The sequence below is a fragment of the Cyprinodon tularosa genome, unplaced genomic scaffold, assembly GCF_016077235.1.
Source record: "Cyprinodon tularosa strain WSP-4 unplaced genomic scaffold, ASM1607723v1 ctg135, whole genome shotgun sequence".
Taxonomy (NCBI): domain Eukaryota; kingdom Metazoa; phylum Chordata; class Actinopteri; order Cyprinodontiformes; family Cyprinodontidae; genus Cyprinodon; species Cyprinodon tularosa.
The window spans coordinates 991,264-1,003,423 of NW_024038168.1; the positions used below are offsets into that span (position 1 = coordinate 991,264).

Here is a 12,160-nt window from a genome sequence, read left to right on the forward strand (position 1 = left end):
CAAGTCGTCACTTAGTATGTCGATGGCAGTTGCCATCAACCATTGACAAGCAATTTGTTACCTGGTAAATTCAGTTCAAATCTAGTCTATAAACTTTTCCACAGTATTTGCTGGGCTACATTTTATTTTCTTTCAAAATGATCGCAACAAATGTACCTCCTTCTGGTGCAATTATGCTTACCTTCTCTTCTTCTGGACAGTTTGTCATCCAGTTGAAAAGTGCTAATGCTAGACAAATCATTAGTTCAGAAAATCTACTGTGTGGCTTATGGCCCATTTGCTTCCTTTTTTCTGCACAGACTCTCAAAAAGCTTGACCAATGTAAATCCTCGTTTTGCTTCATTGTTTTCTTTTTATGCATATAATCTGTACCCATCAAAATTCATAAAAAAGTATTTATATATTTATATTTTCTTTTCCTTGAATTTATTATTTTCTGTTCTGGACCATTCTAGACATTCTGAGGATAGACAATTTCTAAAAGTTAAAGAAAAAGTTGTAGCTATGACCTTTAAGAATATCTCCTGTTACATATAGTATTAATTATGCCTTTCATTAAATATTTTAGCAATTTATCATCTCTAGAGATCTGTTAATCACCAAATGTTTGCACTGTCCACCTCAGAATATTGTTGTACATTACTCAGCTATCATTACAGAACCTAACAGACCTTATTATTGCATCTGCAGGAACCTTAAGTGTTTAATGTGTTCTAGTGAAGTTAATTGCCATGTGCTGTTGGTTTTGATACTGGCTGACATGAACTCAGAATGGCTAAAATTAGAAAATTACCACAGAAGAATTATCCCCAAGCTTATGAGAAAAATATAGAAACAATAATTTCATTAAATTAAAAGAGGGGTTTGGAGCACAAACAAAGTAAAATATATGTCTATATTTGTGTCAATCTGAGGAATCAAGAACTTCTCAGAGGTTTCAGGCAACGATAGATTATACTGAGGTCTGTAAGTTTAAACTAAACATTTTAAAAACACAGCAGGGGAAATGCTGCAGCATGAGTCAAGTATTATCATCTCATTATTTACACTTTCTGTCTCTTAAGGCCACATGGTACCCAAATTGCTTTTAAGTTTGATCTTCTAACCCATCCTTTCTTCAGGTATTCATAGTTTGCTGGAATTTGGACCCATTCCTCCCGATAGGACTACTTTAACCGAGTCAGGTTTCTAGGCCGCCTTGCTCCCACACACCTTTTTAGCTGTTATACATTTTCTATTGAGGATGGGACTTGGCGATCATCAATCCCACGCACTTATTTCATTGTGCTTAAACATCTGTATAACCTTTGTAAACTGTAAGCCTATATTAGATATATAGATGATCGATTATTCATTTAACTCCTTCTGAGCCAAAGCTTTGACTTCAGGCCTCATCCTCTCTGACTTTGGACCAATGTTTTTGGGAAACATTACTTGCTTCTGGTGCCATCTATTTTGTGGACTACAACAGCCCACACAGCATTATGCTTCCACCTCTACACATTAGAGCTGGGCTTTGTGTACTCAGATTCCTCCAAACGTAATGAAGGATAATAATTTCAAACACTTTAATTTGTATTAAACCAGAATGCTTGGAATATGTTGTCAAATAAATCCCTTTTTCTAAGCTTCTTTATAGTTTAGACATTTGCATGCACTGAATTGCCGCTAACACAGAACACAGCTAAGTAACAAAAGCCATAAAGCTCGGAAAAGAAAGATTTCTTGAAGGTCTGCCTCAGTGGGTTCATTTTGAACAAAATCAGCAGATCCAAATGTTCTCTGCTTAGAAGACAGGAAGAGATGCAAGCTAAACACTTCAAATGAGTGCAATGTAGTCTGCAGTGCAGTTTTATATCAAGAAAGAAGAGCTCGTCTCCTAATCAAAACATTTAACCTTGCCGGAAGGTTTCAGTTGAGACAAATAAATTGCTTCCTAAAAAAAAAAAAAGATTTCAGGGAGAGAAAGCCGTGGAACGTACGTTAAAAAGGGATAGCTGGAAGAAATCAAGGTTAAGAATTTAGTCAATACACAACCCAATTCAACATATTCATAGTATCATCCTCTCATGGGTTTCTGCCAGGCAAGATAATACCAGAGACCTCTACTTCAAACTTAGAGAAAACAGTTTTCAATAAACACATACCTGAATACTCTTTTGAGAGTTTTTATTTTATTTTTTACAAAAACCATGACATTGAGAGCTCATGCATCATTATCAATGAATCATTTAGCCGTGCAGCAGGCTAAGTTGAAATCATGGCATGCATTCCTCATGAAAGTATAATTATTTAATTGAATTAGTCTGGAGAAACTTTCAGAGGGTCATTTTTATTTCCAAAGGCAGATGAGTCACTCTGAAAATGTTTTTTTTTTTTTTTTTTTTTTTTTTTAAACCATTGATGCATTCATGCTTCAGCAGAATGCAGAGTTTCAGGAAGGACCAATATGATCATTATTCAACATGAGGCAAGATTTACTTTTAAAGCCAGGATACCACTTCAACACCCTCTGCAGCATATAGGGTATTTTTCTCCATAGAGTCTGATTCTGACAGTTTCATCAGTTAATGTGCAACATGTGCATAAATCTGCAGATGTGTATATATTTATACAATTTGGGAGATAGTTTTATACTTGCTGCTAGATTGGGTAATCCTTTCTAAAAAAAACATGCTGTATAGTGAAATCTATCCTTATTAACGCAACATTTATTATTTTTAGATTAGAGGAACAGGCAGTTTTGGAAGATCCAAACCCTTAAAACACCTGGTCCGGTTCTGTTACAGGTTTGGGTGGAACTGCAGACTGTGGCTCAATCTTAATCCATCAGACTGTGGCACCGAGCTCCTGTTACTTCACCTTTCATGAGGTCAACAGTAAGAACATTATAATGGATAGGAAAGAGACTCCAGACTGCTGACATGAATCCAGGCAGTCTTTAACCTTCAAAATGTTATTGACAGATACCCACATAGGGGAAGCTTGTCAAATTGGGTATACAGTCTTCTAAAACAAGAAGTACAGAAACATTTTTTTTAAACCAATAGCAAACAGACGAAGCTCTAGATAACTCAAATCGAAACATATGAGGCTGATTCTCCAACTAGCAAAGAATTAGTGTCATAAGTAAAATAAACAACAAAATGTTTGTCATGTTTATTCATGCTGATCTTACTAGACACAAAGACAATCTTACTAAAACATTATGATACATTTCCATTCTACTATTCATATTATATGAAATATGGTTTCATATTGAATGGGAAGGTTTTTTATTAAGTTATTTAACAGTAACTTTATTGACAAAAGGCACAGACATTGCTTATTTTAATAAATAGCATCCCTTAAAGAGATATATTATTATGATATATTTCATAAAAAGAACACCTGTCCCTAGGGTTCACTGTCATTTCCACCACAAAAAAAATTTAATTTTTTACTTTTTCAAACCTTTGTCAACTTGCAGCCACATCTTTTATCATGTGACAGGAGAGCTAATGGTAGGATAGCGGAGGTTGCTCCATGGAAGAAAGGGGAAAAAAGAGAGTACAGTAGATCAAAGCAAAATTTAGCAAATCGAGTATTATTAAACATTTTACATTGTGTGTTTAGAATGTATTTCATGCTAACTCTAAAACAGATATTTGCATGGTATTATGTAATAAGTGTTTAAAATGCTAAAATTGAATTTTCCACAACAGTAATTTCCATCACTTTATCATATTAGATATAAATGTTATAAATTTTTTAAATTTGACTGTCGGTGGAGAATCAACCATAAAGGCTCTTTCTGCATGGAGTTTGCATGTTCTCCCTCAGCATACGTGGATTCTCTCCCGGTACTCCGGCTTCCTCCCACAGTACAAAAACATGACTGTTAGGTTATTTGGCTTCTCTAAATTCTGCATAGTGTGTGCATGAATGGTTGTTGGTCATGTCTGTCTCTGTGTTGCCCTGCAATGGACTGGCGACCTGTCCAGGGTGTACCCCACCTCTCGCCCGTAGACAGCTGGAGATAGGCACCAGCACCCATCACGACCCCACTTGGGATTAAGCGTGACAGAAAATGGATGGATGGTTTGATATATCTGGACATTTCAAAGACGGAAAAAGGCAGAAAGGCAAAGTTTTATAAAACATAAATCAAACAAAAAAGATCAATGTTTCCTTGCACCAAAAGCAAATTACCCAAAAATATGTCAAATTTCATTTCAAAAAAGCTGCATTAAAGGAGGAACCATTGATTTGAAAAGCTATAAAAATGATCAGTAGCTTAAAGCTTTTTCAAAACACTTAAATTATTGCAGTTATAAACGAAACACACCCTTTACTAAATCCCATTTGAACAACCACAAAACATTCCTCCACTTCACCTCTCTGGCTCAAAAGAGGCCGTGCACAGTCAAGCGTGAGACAGAAGCCATATTATGACAAATAATAGCTGCTGTGTGACAGCTATGGACAGCCATGACAGGCTCAGAGCCTCGCTGAAAAGTCATATCAAATTTCTCCTTCTAGCCCTGAGCGAAAGCATTTCACAATCCTGAGCAGACCAACAAAAATAACCCTGCACTCGTTAATGTTCATATTTATGGATGTAGGACTCTGTGTGCCACGGTCAGCATGAGGAAAGAGCTTGTTGCTTCAGTGTTTCCATGGTAATGGTGCAGAAGATCTTATAGGGTCAGAGAGGAGAGCAGCTGGAGCCTGGCTGAAGGGGGGGTTGAAAAAACAAAACAAAACAAAAAGACAAAGGTGCTTGACCCTGCTTGCTGACAGCCTGCTGGGCTGCAGTTATGTTCCTATTGGACATTTCATTACTGTTGCATCCTCTTGTTCGCCACTGACATGATAAATCGCCCCTAAACCCAGGTTGTTTATCTTTTCTTAGGTGGTAGAAGCCATAAAACAAAAGGCTGTGTTTTTGCATTTGGTGATGAAAGGTGGAGTCTGTCCTGATAAAAAGGGGGAGAGAGACATTTAAAGAGAGAGGAGGGGACTGTGTCAGTGCTCTGAAGTGGATTACATCCATTATTTAGGGGCTGCATGGTTGCTGCTCAGAGAAAGGAGAAAAAGTGTTGGCAGTTTTTGGAAACTTGATAAATTCTGAACAAAGCACCAGTTATTAGCAAAAGCATATGCACATATTTATTACACTCCAGTATGATTAGAAATTAGCAGAAACCATATATCTGTAGAAGATTTTTATCTTTTGAAATGTGGGCTTAGAAAGATGATTTCAGAGGTTTTAATCAAAAAACGCGGAATGTTTCAAGCCTGCTTGAACTGCAATGAAACTGGGCCATGAAAAAAAAATGCTGTGATATGTTGCAGCTTGATCGCTCTGCTTTATCTCAGTTTCCTCTTATGAGCAGCACAGATTGCGTCCATAGGGTAATCTGGGATTCACACTTTTTTGAACATGCAAAGAAACCACATTTCTGGAAAAAAAAACTTGCAGAAAAGTGACCATATTACGTATATGTGCTTGTCTCTTAATAGGGCCGAGATTCATAGTTCCATGCTTAAACTCTTATAAAAAGGGACACAAATTCTAAAATCTACATAAAAGGATCTTTTTCCTCATTTCTTTTAGTCTTTATGTGCATTTCTTTATTTTTTAGGATACAAAGTATCCTTTTTGTTTTTTACCCTGGAACCAAGAAGTGGAAGTGGAAGGAAAGGAATCCATGGTTTTTACACACCTGTCGCTATGCAAAACCTGAAAAGTATGAATTAAGACACTCTGGATAACTAAATAAAATATCCATATCCTAATCTCTGAACATTCCCTGCATTGTTCACTTCATCATCTTATGGAACAAAAGAAACTACTGAAGAGAGAAAAACCTTAAACCAACAGACTGGTCAAGAGCATTTAACAGATAAGCAGTAAACAGGCTGTTGGAACCTCTGCAGCAATCTTCCACAGCTCAGGTAGAATAATTTCTTAACAGGACAGCTACAGTGTTGCACAAAACTAAGAGCATCAAGAGGGGACTGTTGAAAGACTTTGTATGCCAAGTCTAAAGTTTGCCTCCATCCATGCAGGGGGACACAGCAAACCAAACATTCTGGTCAGATCAGACCAGTACTGAACCTTTTCGATACATACAAACCCATACGAATTGTTGTAAACTAACAGCAAACATAACCCTAAACAAATGATGCCAACCATAAAAACATTGGGGACATTTTATTCAGCAGGAAGATTTTCAGAGTTGATGGTGTGATTGATGGAGGTAAATGCAGACCAGGAAGAAATCTATTTAAGGCAGCAAACGACTTCAGACTGGGAATGAGGACAACAACCCTACTAACACAGCTAGAGTAGGATGGTTTTAGCGTGTTTTGTATGCTTGCTTTAAACGTACCTCTTCAAATAAGCATCTTGGTCTTGTTTATGAGTGAGGGGGAAAATTGAGTGAAGAGAAAGCTGAGCAGAAACTTTCCATTTAACGTCGTCCTAGGTTTGACTATCATCATGAAATCTGGGTCATGACTAGAAGAATGAGATCCCTGATACATGCAGCTGAAATACACGTCCTCCTTAGGGTGGCTGTAGATTCCTTCATGCATCACAATGTACCTAATCTATTAAGATCTGGTCAATTTAGCCTAATTCATTTTCTATTCCAAAGCCAAAGAAGTTCCTCTAGCAGTTTTAGTAGATCAGTGGCATTAGAGGCAGCCTGAGGAGCTTGGAGTCATGCTGCTGCTCCTCCACATCGAGAGGAGCTCGTAGCTAAGGCACCTGCTCCAGGTGCCCCCTTGATGCCTCCTCTTCAGACACGTCCCACCAGCAGAAAGCCTGGGGCACCCTGGAGGGACTATGTCTCTCAGCTGGCCTTGGATGCCTCCTAAAAGGAAGTGTGGTTGTTTCTGCTTAGACTGCTGACCCGGTGACCAGCACAGGATAGAGTGGCAGTCTTCGAGGGTAGGAACATGATAAATTATGGGAAACCTTTGCAAAGGTCACCATTCTCCTTAATCCTTATCCAACTACTGCAGGAACTGCCCATGGTAGTTTTAGCATTAAAAGGCATGAAAAAAAAAAGTTGAAATGAAGTTTTATAACTCCATTACCATGTCAAATAAGGGTGGACCAAGTCCATTTTGGACTCCATATTGTATATGTAAATATGTGATAAAATATAAACACAGTTCAATGCTTTTGAATATTATAAACTGGAAATGCATTTGACTCTTTTCCTGTATCAGTTGTATTGAGGAAACAATCCTACTTGTTCTTTGCCTCTTCTGCATATCAGCTCCCATCGTCCTCATTCAGCTCTACTTCCACCTCTTTCAGCATTGTCTACTTGCTGTAATTTGTAATGGAGTCATTGATTAAATTTCAAAAACATGTCTGTACATAAATAAACCAAAGGAGGTCTCCCAAAACAAACATTTCTAATCTTCCAGATATCTTCCTATTCAATTTTTATGTCCTTGACCCATAAGATTGCAGGTTTCTGATGGTTTCTTAGCAACCAGCATTAGCTCCACCATCATCCATCTTTTGTTATTTCACTACTTCAGTTTCTGGCACATTACTAAACACACTCAAAACCATAACCCTGATATGACTGGAAAATCTCAGGTAAGATTTTGTACGGATGCTGGTTTTCACTTCTGATGATTTGCAAATTTTAACTTTTAACTGCCTGGTCAACCAAATGGTTGAATATTTGCACAGCAAAATACAGGTTGGAGGATGGCAAGGCAGTGATAGGGTTAACATAACATCACAACATTCATATTTTAACATGTAAAATACTCAAATAGGACTAAAGAGCTTGTTAGTTTTTTTTTTCAGTAGTACTTCTTTTTACCCAGGATCAGTTGGACCCCCCTATTTTGTCTATTTCTCATAATGAAAATGCATATGGATTTTTTTTTGTTAATAAAATGCTCCAGGTTAAAACTAAACAGCTTATTCTGGTGTGTTTGGTGGAATCTGATTTTTGAAGCTTCAAGAAAATAAGACGTATTGGCTTTTTAGCTATTTATTTATGAGGTAGGGGACCTCAGTAGAGTGTCAGAATAATACACAATGGAATAGCTTTATTCTGGTCACCAGCATGATCTCACCCTGCTGTCCCATATCTCAACCAGCTTTTTTTTTTTAAGTCTCTGCCATGTAGACCCATAGGCAGGCCTCGAGTCTTCTATAACCCCACATTTTGAAGGTGTACCTCGATAAATCCTGCTCTCTTTGGTCCCAGAGTGGAAAAATTGGATTGCCACTGCCTACAGATTCATATTGATCTACGTCTGTATGCATTGTTATTGCCTCAAATAGTAATAAGAGCTGTTTGTTTTTCTTAAGTGGTAAAGATGCCACCTTACATCATCTTCATCCAAACATCTAAACTTTTTGGCATGAGGATTTGGAAAGATTTTCATGATCACAACCCATGAAGGTATTTTCTTTTTATTTACTGAATATTGCTCTATTTAAACAGAAACAAACCGACTTTTAAATGGAAACACATTTATGAGGCTTTGTGATACACACCAAAACCTAACTAAATGTCTTTCATTTTAGGCTAGGTTTATAAAAGGGATGGAAAAAAAATTTCTGGGGTTAAATTCTGGGAAAATGTTTAAAGACAATTCATCTCAATTTCAAGTAGCAGCCCACTAGACGTATATATGGGACCGTCAATGTCAAACAAATACCCATTTAATAATTTTTAAACATGCATAAGTTAAATAAGACATATGTGATAGCAATAAAAGAAACAACAGTCACACCCAAGTTTATTCGTTGAATATATTATTTTATTTTAACGTCATCATCATAGTTTAACTTTTAATTTTCCCTTCATTCATTTAAAATGATCACCTCTTAATGTACACATACTGCAAACTGTCAAAAATATACAAACAAATGCAGGCTTGTGCTATAGTCTGGTCAAATGTTTAAAAAACAGTGGCACTGGAAGGAGAGACGGAGACAGAGACAGAAAGAGAGAGAGACCAAAGGTAGGAGAGAGAGAGAAAAAGACACTGAAACCGGTAAAGACATGCACAGCATCATAGGGAGCACCGGCAGCGGTGATCCAGGTGCGCGGAACCTCATGGAAAAAGTTCATACATTTCCTCGTCTGACAGTGGGTCACAAAACGCCCGCCACATATCGGATTAAAAACAAAATGCTGCTTGTTAATGGAACTCTTAGGCACATCATTGTTTTTTTTTTTTCTGTTTTATATTTTCTGTAAAAGTCTGTAAATGAAGAATGTTTTAACAAAAAAGAAAGAAAACAGATAAAAAAAAGAAAAAAAAAACAGCTTTCAAAAGTCCTTTTGGAATCACTTTTGTTAGTAACTCAACACAGTTACATAATTTGTGTATGAATGCATGTAGTTAAGGTATGTATTTCAGTGTGTGTGTGTTTTGTGTGTGTGTGTGTGTGTGGTGCTTTCTATGAGTACGAGAACACAAGTTGGTGCATTCCTGTAGAACCGATAATGGAAGTGAGTACTTGAGGTGCTGTGTGAGTGGTATCAATGATTGGCTGAGAGCTGACCAATCAGATGCTCAGGTCTTTGGGATTATCCTTGTAGGTCTTCTTAGGCTCAGGGATCATAGGCTTGGTTTGGCGGCTGGTGTCTGACTTGAGTGTGCTGTAGTACTCTCTCACCTTAGCCGCAACAAAATGATCGTCATCTTCTTCATCCTCCGAGTCGTCCCTCCTGGCTGGGGAGATGGCCCGTCCAAGGCTGCGAGCACGGTATCGGGGTTCAGGGGTGCTACCTCGACTGGCAAAGAGCCCATCCCTCTCAACCATCTCAGGTGTACGCCCTCTCAACAGGGAGGTGTACTTCTGGTAGGATGAATCAAAATCAGGGGTGCGGACTCTGGGCAGGGTGACGTCTTTGAAGTTGTCACGGGATGCCATGCCAAGTCTGTCTCCTCTGTAGGCTCTTTCCATGGAGGAGGTTCTCATTAGAAGACTGTCCTGCCCGTAGAGACGATCCTCTCTCTGTAGTGGTGGAAGTGAAAGAGTGGGGTCCCTGTTCAGGCGGTCCAGGGCCGGCGACTCCCGAAGGATACTCTCTTCAAAAGGGAGGCTTGGTTCTGGAGTCCCGGTCATTGCAGCCTCATCTACCGTTGGCTTTTCATTGTTTCTCTCAGTTGCGGTATAACGGTAGGGGTCTGAGGAGCGGTGGCGATGTCTGTTTGGAGAGTGGTAGCGATTGGGGGACCTGTGGCGATGAGGAGAACGGCGAGGAGAGTGGCGATGAGAGCGGTAAGGGGAGCGTCTAGGAGAGCGGTATGGGGAGCGTCGGTATGGTGAGCGGGTTGGAGAGCGGCGATAAGGGGAGCGTCGAGGAGAGCCGTGGCGGTGGTTCGAGGAGTGTTGGCCGTGGCGCCGTTCTGGTGAACGGCCTCGGCGGTGCCCTCTATCACGGCTATCCAGCATGTTGTCTGCACTACGTGAACGGCCCTGCCCCCTATGAGGCGAGCGGTGGCGGCTTCGATGCCGATGGCCTTCTTTTTCCTTGTCATCCTTTTTCTTATTCTGCTTGTGCCCATGCCTTCCTTTAGACTTCTTCCCTTTGGATTTGCTGGGGGAGTGATGACGATGATGGGAACGATGGGGCTTGCCAGTGCCATGGGTGCGACGGCTCGGCTCCGTTTTGCTCCGTGAATGAGGTGGGGGTTCTGGTGGGAAGCTGGACTCTGATGGTGCATTAGTTAGAGGCAGGGAACTCACTTCCGCAGCGTTTTGTATCCTTGTGACTGGGTCAACTGTGCTGATGTCGTTGGGGCTGCCGTCTGCAACACAGTTTGACAAACAGATGAGGCTAGAGTGTTCAAACATGGATCTACACACAAGACTCCACAGACTTTGACAAAAATCATGCTGACTCAGTTAGACATGAAGCTGAGAACATTTCTAATGGAAGCCAATCTGATGTTAAGCAAATGTCAGATGACACAAGTAGCCAATGACAGCTAAAAGAAAAGATATTATGGAGAGGCAGCCAGTGAATGCAAAGGATCCGTTACCAAAACAAACCTGTTCCTTGACCTGGAGAAGGTTACATCTCAGAAGAAATGGGGCTGGACTCCTCAGGATGAAATGTCCTACAGTACATGCAATCAAAGCTGCTGAATTGGGTCGACGATTCATATACTGTGAACTGTTACTCTTGGTAATTTTAATCTAAATACCTAGAAACTATGAATATGCCCACACGTACGATTATCGAAACATATTTGTAGTCTGCTTGAAATGCATGTTGCAAAAAAAATACCCATTCAGCATTCAAAACTTAGAAAAATGATCAATAAATACACTCTCACAGCTTTTAAATAATTAGTTTGACACCATTACTTGAATTTCTGGTGAAAACAAAGATGACAAAGAGTCAGTGTTTAACTTGAAGCTCCCCATTCCAAATTCAAAACCTAAAGAGGCAAATCAAAGCTGGATGATTCATCGCTCTTATCACTTTTATATTGTTTTCCATCTTTATATTTTGACCTCAAATCTGCTAATTTATACAGTAAAAAACAAGTTTTAGTTAAGTTAACCTTTTCAAATAACATTTGGTCTTACTATAAATGAATGTAAAACTTATTCTATAGCTACTCTTCAGTTAATTTCACTAATTGTAGTTTCAAAATCCAGAAGAACTCTCAGAGATTGGTGGTAATTGACAGCATACAGAGTAAAAGTTATACTGCATAGCTGTCAAGTTTTCACTTACTATCAACTCCCAAAACTTGAGCAGATTTAAACTGTAAATACTCTGTTTAGACTAAAACAGGTAGAATGTTAATTTTAACACCCAATTTCTCACTATGTATACGCCACTATTTGCTTTTCTGCCTGTGCTCCCAACTGAGAGAAAATAAAGGATATTTCTAGAACTCATGGGAATGTCTCAGTGCTTCAAAGCTTTTAATTTAATTGATAAAGATCTGGACACAGAAGCAAGGTTATTGTTTAACTGATCACAACATCTTCACAACTAAAACACTCTAATTTACACTGACTCTCATTTAAACCATTGGATCGACTTATTCCACATAAAGGAGATCCAGCAAAATTTAACTAAAGGACCATTTTACTTTTAATTTAGTTTTATTTTTCTTACAGAGTCTAATCCATGGGTCGTCAGAATTTAATATCAGG

The 12,160-nt window shown here is 38.9% G+C and overlaps 1 protein-coding gene across 1 annotated transcript in view; it reads right to left on the bottom strand.

The window, feature by feature from the left end:
- Positions 1-10,578: 10,578 nt before the first annotated feature.
- The window catches only part of magi1b (membrane associated guanylate kinase, WW and PDZ domain containing 1b), a 182,531-nt gene continuing 180,949 nt past the window's right edge, over positions 10,579-12,160 (bottom strand). Inside the window, exon 24 of the mRNA XM_038277888.1 lies at positions 10,579-10,794. Coding sequence (XP_038133816.1) covers positions 10,729-10,794 — 66 coding nt within the window. The 3' untranslated portion in view covers positions 10,579-10,728. The remainder of the gene's footprint in view (positions 10,795-12,160) is intronic.